Here is a 17,865-nt window from a genome sequence, read left to right on the forward strand (position 1 = left end):
TGTGATGAGGAGGGTGACACTGGGTGAACCTGGCGACTCCTGATGAGGTACTCGAGTGCAGGTGCTCAGGGAACGGATACTACAATCAAGGGACCAGCACGGGAAGATCTAGGAACAGCCTTCTAGGCAAGGGGACCTCTAAATAGGGAGGGGGCAGGGGGAGGGGGCGTGCTGTGATCAGGGTACAGGGTCCCTTGTTGCTGTGTCAGAGGACAAGCATGGGGGCAGAGCTTCCACCCTACCCCGTTTCGACCCTAGGACCCCTTGAACAAAAAGGATTGCTTCCCAGTGGGAAATGGCTTTAAAGTATCCTATTCGTTAACACTTCTTGTGGATCAGTCTGGGAGCATAAGAGTTCTGAATGGCCGCCTTTGGGCCATGGTTGCTGTTTTCCGGGAAGCTCGTGTCGGGTACTGGTCTGTGAGTATCCCAGGGCCTGTAGCAGGTTTGTCAAACCATCTCATGATGTTTGCATTTCATTTTTTGCATGAGCTTTTTGAAACTTCCCCATATCTCAACCCTGTGTAGTAGTCAGAAGCTACAGAGACCCAGATGCACACATGGCGAATTCAGGCCTGTTTAGTTCTTAGAGCAGGTGGGTCTTAGATGTGGAAGATGGTAAGTGGAAGATTAAGACATGATGGAGAGGGAACGTGAAGGTAGGCAGTGGGGCAGGGTGCGTTTGTCATTCCACAACCCTTTTTTGGTGTTGAAGCTGTAGGCTGCTCGGGCCCTTGGCAGGCCAGTGTCACAGCCCCACCCAGCTGCAGCATGTGTGGCTGTGCTGCGGGCCCATCCTCCAGGCTCCATTCTCCTTTTGAGCTGTAACTTCTCTACCTCTGGAGACCAGACTGACCCTTTACTCTGTTTGGATTCTGTTGCACAACTGGAATTTCCTTTTTTTTAATCTAGGCATCTGGTTCCCAAGCTCCAGTTCTGAAGACCAGATGGAGGTGCCATGCAAAGACGGCAGCAGGAAGGATCGGGATTCTCTGTGCAGAGTGTGGGTCCCTCCACAGCCCATCCTCGGAACGCGGACAGCACCTTTCACCTCCAGCCCTGCAGTCCCCTGGAACTGGGCGAGCGCCTCAGAAAACTGAAAGAAGTCTCAACACTGTTTCATTTTCAGAAGTTTTATTTTTGATATTTCTCTTTCTCGGTATGGAGAACTCATCTCAAAGGCAGCTGAGGTTTGTGCCCACTGGATTGGAAGTGGTGTGGAAGATGAGCAAGTTGGAGGGAAGAGAAGAGAGGGGCTGCCAGTTCCTGTCATTGAGCTGAGGCCAAAGGCAGAGTTGGAGGCCTCATGGGACCTTGAGGGAAGGTCTGAGAGGCTGCAGGAGGAGGTGGGGTTCCCCATGGAGTGGAGTGCGGCGTGGCTGCCGCGTAGGTAGCTTCCAAGGGAGCAAGAGAGAAAGGAGGGTGTGCAGTCTCCCAAGAGGATGGGACAAAAGCTAGCAGGTGGCCTTTGGGAGGGGAAGCCATGGCTCACGTCCCTGTAAAGTTTAGGAGCTTGATTTCAGAGTCGCCCCAGATAGAAACTGTGTTTGTTTTACTTTAGTCCTGAGCTCATTGACCTTGTCCTTTCCCCACCTCCATTCATGGTCTCATCATCCCCAAGGTTTCCGTCAGCTGTCGAGGCAATCCTTACTCCCATCACCTGAGCAGTTCAGCGCGCCAGTCATGGGCTGCTAAGGTAAACGGCGCCTGCTTCCAGATTCCAATGGCAGACCGTACCCACGACTGCAGAGCCAGGGCTCCCGCCGTGCCTGTCAGCTGGTGAGAAGGCATATACAGGAAGGTGAAGAGTGAAGCTGGTGTAGTGGAGGAGAAAGGGCTCCCTCAGTGGTTCCGCCTTAAGGGGACTCCCTTAACTCAGAGGAGGGAAGCATTCCGTCGCCTCTGTTTTGGTTTATCACTGTCATCTCCCTTGGGGGACAGGAGGTAGCATGTCTTCTTACCACCCAGGCAGTTCCATTTCGAGTCGGTTCTGGCTGGCCGTCCTTGACAGGGAAGTTGCCTGGTTCCAGGTAGAAGCAGATGAGGAGGGAGAGAAGTTCCAGTGCTCTTCAGTGGGCTTTTGTTGTTGTTGTTGTTTGTCCCTGAAATGGGCCATTGTCAGATGACTGGACGTTTGAGTTCTGCTTTCACGTAGTCACTCTGAGGGGAGGCTTGCTCCTCTTTAGCCTTTTGCAGTAGCTGTCCTCTGCGACTGCCTCTTTTGGTTCACCTCTGCCCCCACCGGCCTCCTCTCACAAGACACCCCTGACTGTTGGGTTGGTGGTTTCCTGATGGCTTGGGCAGAGGCCCCAGTGTCATGGTAATTACAGGACTGCCCTCCCTCTCCCCCCGGAGCACAGGCCTTGGGTCCTGCGTGGGATGACCAGTCTTCAGCCTCACAGCGGAAGTGGGGAGGGAAACTGCATCCCAGCCTAGCCAGAACGAGGTGCCCACAAAAGGAGCTTTCCAGTGAGCACAGCCCGCCTCTGGCTCCCAGTTGGCGTCCCCAGCTAAGGTGCTGATCCCAGAAATGGGCTCAGCCTGTAAATCTTGTCTTTGGAAAAAGGAGGAAATGAATCTTACCAGCTTGCAGAAGGAGTCACCCCACCCACTATGCAGCCTGGCGTTGGGACTCCATCGAGACCCATAGGCAGTTAGCTGGCATCTCCCCTCTACTCCCCGCCCACCTGCCCATTTCATACCTGTTTTTAATTTTCTTTTTTAAGTGTGGGGTTTGCCTGGTTCTGGGCTAGATACAGTGGGAGATAGAAACGGTAGAAGTCATACTCTGGCCAGAGGGAGATTAGCGGTGGCTGCCGCACAAGCCAACTCGCCGGCCCAGAGAGGCAAGGGCTTTCAGCAAAGTGCAGAGTGGGCGAGATGTGCAGGGAGCCCAGATGTGCTGAGAAGGCTTTGTGGTCATGTGATCTCAGTCAGCGTGGGTGACATGTGGGTGGGTGGAACAGGGCGCAAGGTTAGCGAGGTGAGAAATGAACAAGAGCGAGCAACCGGAAACGTGTGCTGTGTCCCAAACAGCTCACAGCCGGGCGTTGGAGCAGCAGCCTCGAGACCCTCCTTCGGGGATCTCGACGGAAGCTCCCCTCTCGGCAGGCAGGTTCAAATGTGGAGGGTCAGGATGGTGACTCTCCGTGCACGGGTCGGACATGGTGTGAGCCACCACTAGCCAGCTGAGCAGTACCTCCCGCCCCATCCTCTCCCCCTTTGTTATCCCGTTCTTCCACCAGCCGCCCCTCCCCTGGTAGTGCGCTCCTGTAACCGGGGAGATAACCCCTTGCAATGGCTGCATGGGATTCAGACTGTGGGACTTAGTAAGGAACTCAGAAGGTGACGGTTCCCGTGAGAACTGCTCAGGAGTCAGGACAGTTTCTTCTCTGTGGTGCACATAAGCCAGCTGCCTCTTTCGGGTCCTCAGCCACTTGTTGGCCTCTGCCCCACTCAGGCAGGTTGGTATGGAGCTCTTCTAAGGCTGCCAAATAAATGCCTACAGGGCACACTGCTGTGCTGACTACGCTGTCAGCCTCGACCCAAAGGCGCCCAGCAAAACCCAGCAGCCCAAACTAAGTGCCCAGAACCACTCCACGAGCCAGCCTCCCAAGCACCCAGCTTCACCTGCCCTGCGGGTTGGGCAGGCCACTGCTCTGGCTCCTGGTTCTGCTGCTGCTGCTGCTGCCGTTCCTCTGACGTCAGAGTTGTCTGAGATCAAGGAGGTTCCACGCACGATGTCCTCTGCTCTTTTCCGGATTGTGAGTGTGCCCTTACTGCTCCTGAGCTGGCTCACTTTATACCCAGTAGGATGGCAAGTACACTTTACCCAGTGAACCGCACACAGCCCCTCGTGTTTTTATCCCGATTCATTAGGATGACCGAGGTCGTTTGGCGGGAGGGACAGTCTATAGGTAGAGGAGCTGTGTTCAATAAATCACTGCATTGCTGAGGGGTTCCACTGGAGAATCTGTACACTCAGGTACATACACAACCCAAGCGGTTAAGGAACGTGACCCCCCACCTCCACATCCTCGCACTTTCTACAACGGGTGGCCATCTCGCCTCTGTCCAATCACAGCCCAGGTTGCACCCTCACCCTTCCTGGATCAGGTGTTTGGCAAACCCCAGGTGGGAGAGGAGAGTCCTCATCAGGCCTCAGGCTAGGCAGGGGGTGGGGTGGGGGTGGGTGAGTTGGGGAATGAGCAGGGGAGGAGAGGGATAGGGATGGGTGGGCGATTGTCTTTAGTGCTGCCCTTGGTCACTGAGCTGAGTGGGGAAATGCAGCTGGGCCAGCACCGCTGCTGCCGGACCCTCCCAGCCTAGCCCTTGCTTCGCCCTTGTCCCGTAGATGTTGCTAATGGAACAACAGGCTGTAGAGGGACCACGTCCCCTTTCGGGTTGTGTTTTAACGTCACAAACTGCAAAGAGTTCTGCCTTCTAGAGACCCATTACCCCGCTATTGATTTCTAAGTTGTGGGCATTGATGCCAGTACCTCAGGCTGCCTAGAGAGGGGTAAGCATGTGGAACCCCCCGCTTGTTTGTGATTGATCTACTGTGCCCCCTCCTCAGGACAGGTGGAGACCAGTGTGAGCTAGTGACAACTGCTGCTGACCTTGCTAGTACTTGAAATGTGTGCCGTGATGGGCGAGCACGGGCACGGAGGTTTGGTGGGGACTAGATGAGTGGGTGACAGATGGCCCTTAGAGTTCAGTGATGACCTTGACCCGGTGCCTGCCTGTGCCTACGTGTATTGAAGGTAATCCCCTGGGATGTGAGCCGGGGGCTCTACTCCTAGAGAGCTGGGAGGACAGCTTTGGGGGAGGAGCATGTCTCCGTGGCTTCTGCCCTGCCGCCTCTTGTCTTTTTCCCTTGGGCCCCTTAGGAAGGTGGGAATGAAGTAGAGACAGCTGCAGACAATGCCCATAGTCCACGTCGTGACACATTTGGGCCTGAGACTAGAGTAATCCAGAAATGCCCTTGGTTGGGAGGGGAGGCAGCCTCTTCAGCCTTCCCCTGTGCCCCCAGAAGAACATGAAGGGCTTGCTTGAAAGCCCCCTGGTTCCACAGGGACGTGGGGGTAGAGGAGGGGTTGTGCTCCTTTTTGGCTCTGTTGGCACTGGGACCCAGCTCGACAGAGTAAACGAGGGTGTGTATGTAACGTGCTGTCTTCGTTTGCAGAAGTCTTGCCACCGGGTGGGTATTGAGACCTGAACTTGTTTTTCACTGTAAAGAGAATGCCATGTCCCTGTCGCTGAGGGAGGAGCTGATGCGGTAGACGTTTTCCCTATGGGAATCCTTGGTTTGGTTTGTGGGAGAAGGGGGATGGATAGGCGATTTTATCTCTAAATGTCAACACAGCTGCTCTTACACACTGAACGTGTGTGATCGCACACATGGCCGTCTTTCTTTTCACTGCAGCAGTGTTGACCAGTAGTTCAAAATGATATTTGCTCCTGGGGAGTAAAACTTTTTTATTAAAAAAAAAAAAGACAGAAAAAAAGTCCCTCCCTCCTACTCTTAAACAGTTATAAGATGATGGGGTCACAGAGCTCCAGAAGGCCAGGTCAAGTCTGCAAGTTCCAGGGACATGTCCTGTTTCAACACGGACGGAGCCTCCCTTCCCAGCACAGACCCTACTGGAGGCCTTGAGAAGCTGGAAGAGAGAGCACAGTCCTGGGAGGTGTGAGCTGGGTGGGCCCCAGACACAGACGACAGGACTGAGGGACGGCAGTTAGAATAGAGAAGAGGACCAGACTGTATTCACAATGCCGAGGCGGTCATCTGCCAGGGAGAGGCTGTTCATTTCATGCCCATCTATTGTCATCCAAGTCATTGCTTCCTACCTTTCCTGTTCTCTCTGCCCTTCGCCTCAACCCTCCCACCCTATCTACCTCCTGGGAAGCCAGTCCTGCATGCCCTCATTCCCTTTCCATCTCGCTGTAGAGAGTCCCTGGTACTGCTCCGTAGCCCTCTCCCACCACTCCTCCCTCCTCCTCCACCAGCAGCAGGCCAGGAGGTGGCCAGCAGGGCAGGCACAAGGCGGCCAGCAGGGCAGGAATGCAGGAAGATCTGGTTGCAGCTGGACTGCGATCATAGTTGTTCCTGCAGATGAGAGAGGAGATCTTAACAAAAATCCAGGGCAATCCTAAAACCACAGCCCTGCACAGAGCTGCCTCTTAGCTCTAACCAGCTCCACCCGGAGCAGAAAGGCTGGGTCGACTACGCCATCCCTGGTGCTCCCTTCAACAGAGACCTGCCCCCCCCCCCCACTTTTGGTTATGCCCAGAAGCTTCCCCAAAGGACAAGGGTGTTCTGGCCTCCGCTCTCTGAGTGGGCTGATTGTTGGAATGCCGAAACCGGTGCTGCTTGTGGCACAGTCAACAATGTACATTTTCGGGTTGTCTTTTAGAAATTCGATGAGGGAGGGGTTGTCTGTCTGGGCTCACAGTGGCTGTCAGTTCTTCCCCAGAAGGGGAGGCACACACCCCTGCAGCCACTTCTGCCCTCTTTAGCTGCCCCTGCCCTCCTGGGCTACACATTGGGCTGCTCACTGCAAGGTCAGCAGTTCAAATCCACCAGCCACTCCTTGGGAGAAAGATGAGGCTTTCTATTCCCGCAAAGACCTACAGCCTCAGAAACCTCGGCGGCAGTTCCCCTCTGTCCCAGAAGGTGGCTCTCGGGGGACCCGGAGGCCATGGTGCGCTGCCAGCTGGAGCCCTCTTCTGAGCCAAAGCCTGGCCTGGCTTTTGTCTTCCCGTTTTGTGTTCCTCCTCTTTGTGCTTAATTTATTAAAATAGTTACTGTATAATTTATTTTCATAAACTATAAAAAGATTACTAAATGGTTAAAATAGACTTGCAGGCCAATCTTAAATGGGAGGGGAGGGTCTAAGGGGGTGGGCAGGGAAAGATGTTTTGATATAAACAAAACAAATGCACTTTGGGTGTGTTTTTGTATTTTTCTGGGGGCTGTGGGGTGGGTGTGGGGATGTCCTGGTAGACTAGGTTCCGAAGGGGGTGTTTGTACATACTGTGTACATAGGCATGTTTGACTTGTACTGCAGGTCCTGTTTGGAAACCCCCGTGTACAATTCCCGGTTTTTTGTAAGTGTCGGTGCCGGAGACATTTGCCTCTTGTGTTTGTGCCTCCTTTTTATGATTGCCGTCCCGCCCCATGTCTTTTGGGGGAGGGGTGAAAGAGATTTGAAATAAAAATGCTTAGAAATGACTTCAGTCGTACCTATCCATACCCATCTCATAATGCCTCCTCTCGACTCCAGAAGGGGTTGAAGACCCACCTTTAGGGCAAAGAGAATCCCTGCCATTTCAACCCGGCACAGCTTCCCCCGAACTAGCCATGCTGGAAGTAGAGAGGTTAGAAACTCTGGAGCCTGATGCGCGGTGCTCAAGGCTGCCTCTCCCCCAGGAAGTGCAGGCCAAGTGTTTACAGAGAACTCCCTGGCCCCTGGCGAGCAGGGCAGGGCCTTGACCGAGAGGGGTTTCCTGTCTGGCCTCAGCATTGCTCGCGGTTCATCCAGACTGGCAGTGCAGGTGTTCTGCGCCCCGCCTGCGCCCAGCCGCGCTCTGAGGAGGGAGAGGACTTTGGGCTGTGTTCTTCTTGCAGCCCCGGGGCTGCGCTCCACGTTCTCCTCCTCCGCGTGCCTCTCCATGTGTCCTGCCCAGAGGGCCCGGAATGGTCTTGGAAATGGCCTCCACCTGGCCTGCATTCTGGAGAGTGGGAAGCTGGAAGCTGCTCTTCTTGCGACTTGACTAGAAGTGCCCCGAGAAGGCCGTCTTGGCCCCAGCCAGCCCTCAGCTCAGTAACACGCCATTTCCTTGTCAGAGCTCAGGTCCACCCTAGGCTGAAATGGTGGCACGTCTGTTCTGATAGCCTCTCCACGAGAACATGACTCCTGATGAAAATCGCCTTCCCTTTGAGAAGCAAGGATTCCCCAGCAGTGGCACGTGGACAGCATCGCAAGGGAGAACCTTGAACTCGGAGTGTGCGCTCACGGCGCTAGAGGAAGCTCTGCTGGGGACATAGGGTGCCGTGGGACTCGGGGCTCGGGCCGGCAGGGAGGGCGTCGTGGAAGATGAGCTGCCACCAAGCCACTTTGGCGAAAAAGGGCCCCATTCAAGGAAACGGCACCCCCTCATCCTCGGGAGACAATGCCTGTTTGCAGTGCAGTTTTGTGCTTCTGTTTTTTTTCTTCCAAAACATCAGGCGGCCGGGGAGGGTGCCAGTGCACGGAAGGAAGGGAGACTTGTTGAGACGGTGAACTTTCTCTCAGTCTCTCCCACAGGTTAGAGATGCTGCCAGAGGCTCTCTTGCCAAATGACCCCCCAGCCTCAGCCTCAGCCTCAGCCTCTGCTGTTCCTTCCCAGTTCTGCTGTTAGCTGCCAGCCAGCCACTCCTAGTCTTTCACCTGGACCGTCACCCCTCCGGCTGTCAAATAAAGATACAGCAATAGGATTTATTTCCTTGGAGGAAGAGGCAGGAAGAAAGCAAGCTCGACATGTAGGCGATAGAGCAGCTTGGGATGCAAAGAAGGGAGACAGGTTCTCTCTCGGTGTGGGTAGGGTCTTGGGTAACCGCCAGGGGCAGCGGGTGGCTCAGGGCAACCTTGGCTCTGGACAGAGCTTGCCGCGTCGTCTTCCTACCCCACCAGGACAGAGTCAACTCTGTTAGCCTCTCTGAAGGAAGGGGGGGTGCGTGTGCACGTCCACATCTAACCTCTAGACTGGAGTTACAGCTCGGTGTCCTGCACCCCCTCACCGCCGTGAAATCAAGTTGCTGTAGGTGCAGGGGTGGGCTGACTAGAGATCAAGAGATCCAACAACATTTCATGGGGAGGGTGCAGGCTTCATTGTTGGACTCCACACCACACCTGTATTCCAGTGTGCTGGGCCAGGAGGTGGGGCGACTGGTGAGCAGGACATGGGCTCTGAACCTCACAGCTAAGCACACCAGACGCACGGGGACAGTCACTGTCAGCGCAAAGAACCACAGGAGAGTCTGGGGCCACCGAGTTGGTTCCAACCCATAGCAGTCCTGTCGATGGACAACAGCTCCAAACTGCCTGGTCCGGCGCCATGCGCCGTCCTCAGCCCAGTGCTAAAGCCCCGGTGCCAACCCATCTTGTGAAGGGTCTTCCTCTTTGTCACCAGCCCTCGGCCAACGTGGCGCCGTTCGGGCTGGTTCCTTCTGATGCCGTGTGCAGAGTGCATGAGACAGCCTCATGTCCTCACTTGTGTGGGCTCTGACCATTCTCCTTCAAGCCACCTTTATACATTATCTTCAACACCATAATCCAAAAGCTTTGATTCTGGGGCCTTACTACCCAGCGTTCTGCGTGCCTAGGAGGCCAATTAAAATAACGTACCACTTGGGTCAGGTTCACCTCAGCCCGCAAAGTGATACACACTTGCTTTTAAACAGTTTAAAGAGGTTTTTTGCCGCAGGTCTGCAAGGACTGGCTTGTGAGAAATCCCATAGAGATGATACTGGGGCAAAGCCTGGAGGGAGGAGCAGGAGTTTTTTGTTTTTTCAGGTGAAGAGAGGGTGTTAAGGATCAAATTGTGCTCCCCCAAATGTGTTGCCAATGCCAGCCTCTGTATCCTTATCTCATTTGGGGATGGGCTAGCCAGTGTCTTGAGATGTAAGAGAGAGAAGCTGGCTGGCAGAGGTGGGGAGGGGGGAGATTGAGGTTAATCTACACGGAAATCTCCAAGTAACCAGGAAAGAAACTGAAGAGCCGATGAGGACCTTTCTCCAGCACCTTCCAGACAGAGCGAGCCCTCCCTCACAACCAGCACCCTGAATTAAGACGTTCAGCCTACTAAACTATGAGGAAAAAACCGTGGTTGGTTTAAGGCACCCATTTGTGCTATTTCTGGCAACTAAGAAGGTGAGGCCCCGGGGCAGAGGGAACATCCGCACCGATGCAGCTCTCGGGTGGACGGACACCGAGTACCACCTGCTGGCCAGGTGGACGAATCCACCTCCCTTCGAGGTAGGGCAGTTCCAGTACAAAGAAGTGGAGGGCGGAGTTGGTTTTCTTCTAGGTGGAAAACTCCAGAGACCCCAGGGTGCACGGCAGCGTCTGTCTGGAGAGGCGGCTTGCAGGGTGCGGGGCAATGCTGGGCAGCCAGGGCAGGGGCTGGGGGAGCAGGAATCCCTTGGGCAACTTTTTCAAACTTCACACAAGTGGCTGCTCCTAGACACACCAGGTGGACTCTCCAGGGGTGTGTCCTGAGCGATCCGGCTGAAAGGATGGGGGCTGAAGCTCAAATGGATCAGCTGGGCCCCCGGCTGCCACTTCCCACCTGCAGGAGACCCCCACCCCTCCCCAGACTGCAATGAGGGGTGGGGGGCGGTAAGGAGGAAGGACAGGGAAGAGAGATGGTGAGGTGGTTGTGCTCAAGGGGCAGGGGTAAGGGAAGAAGAAGGGCATGGCACAGGCTGCTGGTCCCCCACAATTCCTGGGAGCAGGTGAGTGGGAACAGCAAGTCATTGGGCTTCTTCTGCCACCTAGTGGCATCTCTGAGCCAGGTCCCTCCAGCAGTCCCCTCAAAATCTAGGCGTCTGCAGGGATGGGAAGGGGTAGTGGTGGCCTATTGTATTCTAGAACCAGTATCTAGCCTTTTTTGTTGTTGTTGCTGCTCCCGTTGTGGGGCCTTGTGGGGCCGTCCTGTTTCTCAGTCTCCATGTGGCTCCGGTGTGTGGGACAAGACCCCTTTCCTCCAGGTGGAGGGAGAGGAGGAAGCCTTTGTTCTCGCTTCTCAGGGTGGGGAGCTGCTGCAGACACCCCCAGGGACTCATGACTGCCACTCTCACCCCCTACCCCTCTGGCTCGATGCCGACTAATGTTGCCCGAGGGGGATGCCAGGGAGCCCAGACTTTCCTCGATGGTTGCTTGGGGTTCTGTTTCTTTCTATAAATATACCCATGTGCCTCTCTCACGCAAACCTGGGCCCTTGTTCTCCTGGGCCTTCCCAGGCCATCTTCTCTGGAGGTTTGGCCCCTTGGTCTCCAGGACGAGAGAAGAGGCCTAATGGGGGCCGTGGAGCCCTTGTGTCCGCGCCTGAGTCTCATCATCCCCTCCCTCAGGGGGAGGCTGCCTGGAATGAGGTTCTAATTGCATCATGTTAGAAGACTTCTACTTATAAGGCCCTGAGACTGTTTGGGGATCTGTCTGTTCCTGGGTGAGGGGCTTGAGCAGGAGCCACATGCGAATGCAAGTCTAGTGTCCACAGCTGCCTCGCCTTTGCCCTCCTGTCCATGTCGTTCCCCACTCCCATGCCCACGTTTCCTCAAAGGGCCAGAGCCTCAGCTGCACTGGCCAGGATTGCATCATTCTTGGCTTTGTTCACAGAGCAGCAGGTGGAGGAGTGGGGCCGGCTGCCTGCCTCCCCCTTTCCCTCCCACCTCCTTCCACTCCCTCCTGGGGGAATCTCTGCCTTCCCTCCCTCCCTCCCTCAGGCCCAGCCACCCCTGGAGCTGTTTGCCTTAGGGCTCTTTACAGAGGGGGCTTCTGGAGGCTGCAGAAACAGAAGAAGGAGGTTGGGGACCCATGGACTGAGACCAGGGCCAGGCTGGAAACACCTTCATCATTCCAGTTCCCCACCTGGCTGCCACCCCAAGAGGAACAACTGACTATAGCCAGGGCTACAGCCTCCCAGAATGGGGGAACAAAGGTCCAAAATTGTCATCCACTGAATTGAAGCTAATAACACCCAACCAGTTGATTTTGGCCCTTCGTAGAAAGGTTCTCTGGTGCTGGCGAAGAAATTCGAAAGTACCACAGACTGCCAAAAGAACAAACAAATCTGTCTGGGAAGAAGTACAGCCAGAGCGCGCCTTAGAGGCCAGGATGGTGACACTTCACCTCATGTACATGTGTGCTGGACGTTGGGAGAGACCGTCCCTGGAAAAGGCCCTCATGCTTGGTCAAGCAGAGGGGCAGCCAAACAGAAGACCTGTGGCGTGACGAGATGGCTGGCCTCCATGGCTGCAGCAGTGGTGAGCATGCTGTAGGACTGGGCGGCCTTTCGCTCTTGTCTTTAGGGTCCCTGTGAGTTGGAACTGACTTGAAGGCTCCTACCAAGGACCCAGTGAAGATTCTGTTGATCGCCTGTAAGCCAATCAATGGACCAAGCATGAGAGGCTTCAAATCTCACTCAACCTATGGTCACTCCTGGTGTAAAGCGGAGCCTATTGGTGCTCAGGGCAGAGCAGTGAAGATACTTCCATATACGCATAAGGGGCCACAAAGGCTGCCAGGCTGTTAGAAAGCCGACCGGCCTGCGATCCGAGTCCCAGTCGGTCCAGCCGCTCAAAGCGATAGGTGGTTAGAAAACGCAGTGTTGCCCAAACTAGGACATTTTTCTTCTCCCCGGATAACGAAGTCTGCCCCCAGGAACTCCTCAAGAGGCCAGAGGGTCTTCTTTCCATCTCTTTAAGAATTCTAAAATGAAATGCATATCAAACGATGGGCTAGGCTGGGTCCCTACCCACCTACCAACTGCTGTCTCTGCGGCACTGCTGTGACTGCAGCTCCTAAGGGTTCCAGCCTGCCAGCCAAGGAGGACTGAGGACGTAGGGACCGCTCGATGTGACCCTCCGCCCTTTACTGTAGAGACCCTTGGTGGAATCTGGTGTGGTGCTTATGGTGTGCTGATCACATAGCATCCGGGTTTCATAACCCAGCCACCTTGACTCTGGCTAAGGGGAGTCTTCCTCTCAGGGCCTGGTCAGCATCTTTAGGAACAGATCTTACAAAGCCTAACCAACAGATCTCAGGTCTGGCCAAGTGGCAGCTGCTTCAGAGGCCACCTCCCCTCTGCCACTTTCCAGTGACTTCCTTAGCACCGAGAGGGGCCCACAGGGGAACAAACCAGGGAGAATGGAGGAGCCTGGCTTGCACAGCCCAGGGCCCAGCTCCACCTTGGCCTGGAAGAGGTTGGGTCAGGGCCTAGGAGACAAGCTGACTGGCTGGCACTCTTCTCTGTCTCCTGCCTCTCTCCTTCAGCACAGGCTCTGTCTGAAGGGACAAAGGACCCCATTGACCCCCTTGCCTTGTGACCCCACCCAAGTTTTTCCCTCTCCTCTGGCAACCAAAGGGCCTTTGGGTAGCAGACAGGGGCCGTGGGGCCACTGAGAGGTCAGGGCCTCTGGAGCCCAGAGAAGCGGAAGCTAACTGGGAGGGGAAGATGGAGAGCGTGTGAGCAATGCCCACCAGATCCCTCAGAGGAAAGTATCCAGGGACCAAGGGCTCCCGGGCTCCTGGCTGCAGTCCCCTGAGCAAGGCAGCAGTGGTCCAGCTGGGAGGGGTAGGGAAGTCCAACCTTAGCCCCAAACTAGGCTGCTCAGGAGGGAACTCCCAGCCTCCCCACCACATTCCTGCTCCCTCCTCCCAGCATGTCCCCTACACCCAGCCTATAAAGCCCCCTTTGTTTGGGCCCACTGGAGATCTTAACTCTCCCTATCTCAGCTCTCCACCCCCTGCTCCCTCACCCTCTGGTGCCTAACAGAGGCATGGGCACAATGAGAGGTTGTGAAGCCACCTTCTGCACTGGCCCAGTGGGCCTGAGAAACTGACTCCTGCACATGGGTGCCCCAGCCTCAGCCTCCAAACCCCCGCTGCCTCAGGGACGGCTAATTTCCACCCTGGTCCACTCCAGATCCCCAGACTCTTGCCTGGTCAATAGGTGCCCCATGCCTGCTTCAAACATACCTGCTCAGATGTTCTCTGAGATCTGTCCTGCCCTGCCTAGGAGGCCTGCCTGAGGACAAGCGGGTCAGCTGGCAGGAGCTTCCCCCCGGGTGGGGGTATCAATGGGAATTATATAGCCAACTCCTGAGTCTTCCTATAAGTCAGGTACTCAGATAGCATCTTGGGGTTCTGCTGCCCCTTGTCTGGTTGTGAACAGTCCTGGCCACTCCTCTGCACATGCTTGGGACATGGGACACTGGTGGGCCATGGGAATCTCCATCTCCGTTGTTCCCCACCCCCTTCACCAAAGGCCCCAGCACTTTGAATGCAGGCGGTGGGTGGCCCTCCCTGCAGGCTCTCCAGTCCTTGCTCAGACACAGCTCACTGGGCTCCCGGGGGTGTGGGTATTTCCTGCCAGCGTTCGCCCCTGAAGTGGATGGTCAACTCAGGAGACAGCAGGCCTGGGTCATGAGCCCTCGGTGGGCCCCTATAAAAGGAAGGCTGGGCCTCTTCTGACTGTGACAGCACGGAGCCCTGCGGGGGTCTTTTCAGGACAGACGGACAGACAGACTGGATGCATCGGAAGATGACTCAGAAATGCAGGAGTGGGTGTGACTGGTGAGCATGTGTGACTGCCATGGATGTGAGGGTGTGGCCTTGAGTGCGACTGTCTATTGTGTGTGTGACCGTGACGTGCGGGTGTGCGCCGTCCTCGTCCTCGGTGGCTGGCGCGGCCCCCCCTGAGGCGGCCGGCGGCGCGGGGTGTCGGGGGCGGGGCCGGGGGCGGGGCCTGCCGGGGGCGGGGCCGGGCGGGGCGGGCCCGGGCTCTGGCGCTGACACCCGCGCTCCTCTGCTGGCGTTCCCGTTCAGCGGCCGCGGGTGCAGCTGCCCCCACAGGGCGTATGGCGGGGCCGCCGCCTCCTGCGGCCCCCGGGGCCGGCGCGGCGAGGAGGACGGCGTAGCAGGCGCAGCATGGAGCAGGTCTGCGGCCGCGGGGGCGCGGGGCGGGGCGGGCGGAGGGGTCCGCACGAGCTGGGGGCCGGCGGCAGGGAGGGGGGCTGCCACGGCGGGAGGGGTCAGGCGCTGGGGCTGGTGTGGCACCGAGCCGGCGAGGATGCACACACACACACACTCATCGCCCGTCGCAGACCCATCGGGAGGCAGCCGAGCCGGGAGGGGGGCACCGCATGTTGACTCCCCCGCTCCCCACTTCTGTCCTCAGGGGGCTGCGCTGCTGCAGAATGAGGCGGTGATAGGAGGGAGGAGTCTGACCCCAGGTCTCCCTCCCGGTGGGACCTCCGACACAACCGCTGCACCACCACCCCGGCCCCCGCTGAGCATCTAGGGGCTTCTCGCAGCCAGGCTCCCCCTCCCTCCCAATTACAGCAGCTGCAGCAGCTGCTGCCATTTCAGAACAGTGAAAAGATGGGGTGGGTGGGCTCGGCCGCCGGCTCTCCATCTGCCCCCCAAATACAGAACGCAGCTCCGCCTAGCCTAGCCTGGGCGGACTTCTCCAGCCCTCTAGGAGTGGGGGCTGGGCATAAGCAGCAGGGGTGCGGGTCCCCTTGAGTCACAGCTCCTCATCGCCTTCCGGAGTTCAGGCCCTCTGGTGGGTGAAAGGACCCCTGTCCTGACTTGTAGCCCACGACCCTAAGGGGGCAGCAGCCTGGCATGGGACAGTGAGGGCGCAGCTCCTAGGACTGCCTTGCCACTCCTGCCTGATCCCGCCGTGGTGCCCAGGGCTGAGGGCTTGGGGTGGGCCCTGTAGTCAAGGTGATTTTTCTGTGACTGGGTGTGTCTGTCCAGCCTCTTCCTCCACACTGCCCACCTCTCCTTCCTGGGAGCGGCTCTGACAAGGTGGTGGTCTGGGGCCCTGGTCTCTTAGATCCCACCCAGTCTGAGCTCTGGGCCCTCCTTCTGTCATGTGGTGTGAGGGGAGGGAGGATGAGGTGACCCCAGGTTTCTGAGATTTGGAGAATAGCCGTAGGAGGCAGGGGATGCTCCAGGCCTCAGAGAGGCACATCTTCCGGGAGTGGGTGTGACGTTTGGGGCGGGGTTGCGGGTGCTGCTCTGTGGGCCTGGTTGGCATCTGGGCTGTTAATATAAATGGCCAGTGGCAGCTCCTGGGCAGGGCGGGGGGTGGGAGGGTGGAGGGGGAAGCGGTGTGTTCATTTCATCTTTCTCTGCTGTTGTTGTCATGACTTGACTCTACCTTGAACTTGATTTAAAAAGAATATTTTAAAAAATGGGATCAGGGCTGGAGACCACCGCTACTGTGGCTCTCTGCCTCTGATTCCATTTCTGAGTCCAGTGACCTGATGGGCAAGTAGAACTGCCCTGGGGTGGGTTCTCCGGCCTGTCCTCTTTGCCAGGGTAGATCCCCTCTTTGTCCCCTTCAGAGCCACTGGGTGGGTTCGAACTGATGGCCTTTTGCGTAGCAGCTGAGCGCTTTAACTAGTGCTACACCGGCCTCCTCTCTCCCTTTAGGGTGTAGAGGACCCACGAGGCATCTGGCTGGCCTTACAGCTCAGCCAGAGTTGCTCTTCAAAGAAGGTCCACCTGATCCGAGGCTGCTTCCACCAGCCTTCTCTTCTGGGGGTCAGCTACTTTCTGGGGACAGGACAAGTCTCCTTTCCCAGAGGACAGAGAAGAGCCTGACGCCCTGAGAGGCCCTGGGCATTGTGGAAGGAAGGGAGGAAGATAGAGGGGAGACAGGCAACCAAGCTCCTGCCCTGCCTCTCTGAAAGCCTGTGGGCAGTCTGGTTGTCTGTCCTCTCTCTGGTCACTGCACGGTCCCTGCTGGTCCTTTCCTGATGTCTGGGGACACCTCTGCCCAGAGGCACCGCAGCGTAGCTCAGCTCACCCTGTTCCCGATCTCAGGCTCAGCTCCAGCTCGGAGGTGGCCCGGCTGCTGTGGTTAACGCCTTGCCTTTGCGTGGCCCAGCGTGCCGGCAGGGCCCAAGGGTGTCACCAGCCTTCTGGATGTGCCGGACGCCTGGGGCGCATGGGGCACCCCTGAAATCAGAGCTGCTTTTCATGGTACCGGGAAGCGCCTATTTTAAGTGTCCCATGTGCTGAGCCTTCTTGTAAAGCAAAGGATCCTTTGATAGTGCAAGCTCCACCCCATGTGTCTGTTTGGTATGTGTGGATTTTGGCATGCAGGGCTTCCTTCAAGAGGAGCATGCTTGGAATCCCTCATGGGGGCTGGAATTACCGGGTGGGTGGGGTGCCCAGACTGAGACTGAGGGGCTTGCCCCCTTCCCCCCCGAGCCAGTGCCCCGCCCCTCACCCCTCTTCTCTTCCCAGGAGTTGGCTCAGGGCCAGACAGAGGAGGGTAGCAGCTGCTGGGGATTTCCAGAGCTGCCAGGGGAAGGTGGGGGCCCTTCCACCTTCTCTCTTCTCGCCTTGCTTTTCCTCCCGCGCTGCTCCTTCCAGAACAGCGGTTCTCAACCTTCCCAGTGCCTCCCGCCTTTCAGACAGTTCCTCGTGTGGTGGGGACCCCCAACCAAAAAATGATTTTCGTTGTTACTTCATCACTGTCATTTTGTACTGTTATGAATCGGGCGACCCCTGTGAAAGGGTGGTTCAACCCCCAAAGGGGTCACCAAGACACACAGGTTGAGACTTGCTGTCCTATAAGGACAAAGTGGAGACCCAGGAGAGTGGGGCAGGCCCTCCGGGTGCAGGGATGTGCTGGCAGGGGGGCAGGGGGGCGATTCCAGGGAAGGGGGTGTTTGTGAACAGATGAGGCCAGTGGCTGGCCTGAGGATGTGAAGAGCCCCCTCCCAGAACCATAGACGTTAGCAGCTGGAGCTAACAGGGACCGCCCGACTGAGCCCCTCCCGGGTGGGAAGGGACAGTGTCATTCTTCCGCAGCAAGAGCGAGAGCTGCCCTCAGACTGAGGCTTGACCCCTGAATCCAAGTTGGGAGGACTTCTCTGGGCCTCCTCGAAATCTGCACTTGTCAACCAACCAAATGCAGTCAGTTCGACTCACTGTGGCCTTGTGGGTCAGAGGGGCACTGTGCCCTTTGCGGGTGCCCATGGCCCTGAGGTTGAGGACACCACATTGCCAGGCCTTGTCTCTGAAGCACTCCTGGGTGAGCTTGACCCGCCAGCCTTTCCATCCACAGCCAAGCATGTAG

General features: G+C 57.0%; 2 protein-coding genes across 3 annotated transcripts in view; both read left to right on the forward strand.

Moving 5' to 3' along the window:
* Positions 1 to 4,171, forward strand: part of SOCS7 (suppressor of cytokine signaling 7) — a 42,624-nt gene extending 38,453 nt beyond the window's left edge. For both annotated transcript variants that reach the window (XM_075561718.1, XM_075561719.1), the window contains one exon: positions 913 to 4,171. The gene's annotated coding sequence lies outside the window, so the exon portion shown is untranslated. The remainder of the gene's footprint in view (positions 1 to 912) is intronic.
* Positions 4,172 to 14,572: 10,401 nt separating this feature from the next.
* ARHGAP23 (Rho GTPase activating protein 23) overlaps positions 14,573 to 17,865 on the forward strand; it is an 89,379-nt gene continuing 86,086 nt past the window's right edge. The window contains exon 1 of the mRNA XM_075561722.1: positions 14,573 to 14,702. Within this exon, the coding sequence (XP_075417837.1) occupies positions 14,694 to 14,702 (9 nt within the window). The 5' untranslated portion in view covers positions 14,573 to 14,693. The remainder of the gene's footprint in view (positions 14,703 to 17,865) is intronic.

Source organism: Tenrec ecaudatus, chromosome 10, assembly GCF_050624435.1.
Source record: "Tenrec ecaudatus isolate mTenEca1 chromosome 10, mTenEca1.hap1, whole genome shotgun sequence".
NCBI lineage: Eukaryota > Metazoa > Chordata > Mammalia > Afrosoricida > Tenrecidae > Tenrec > Tenrec ecaudatus.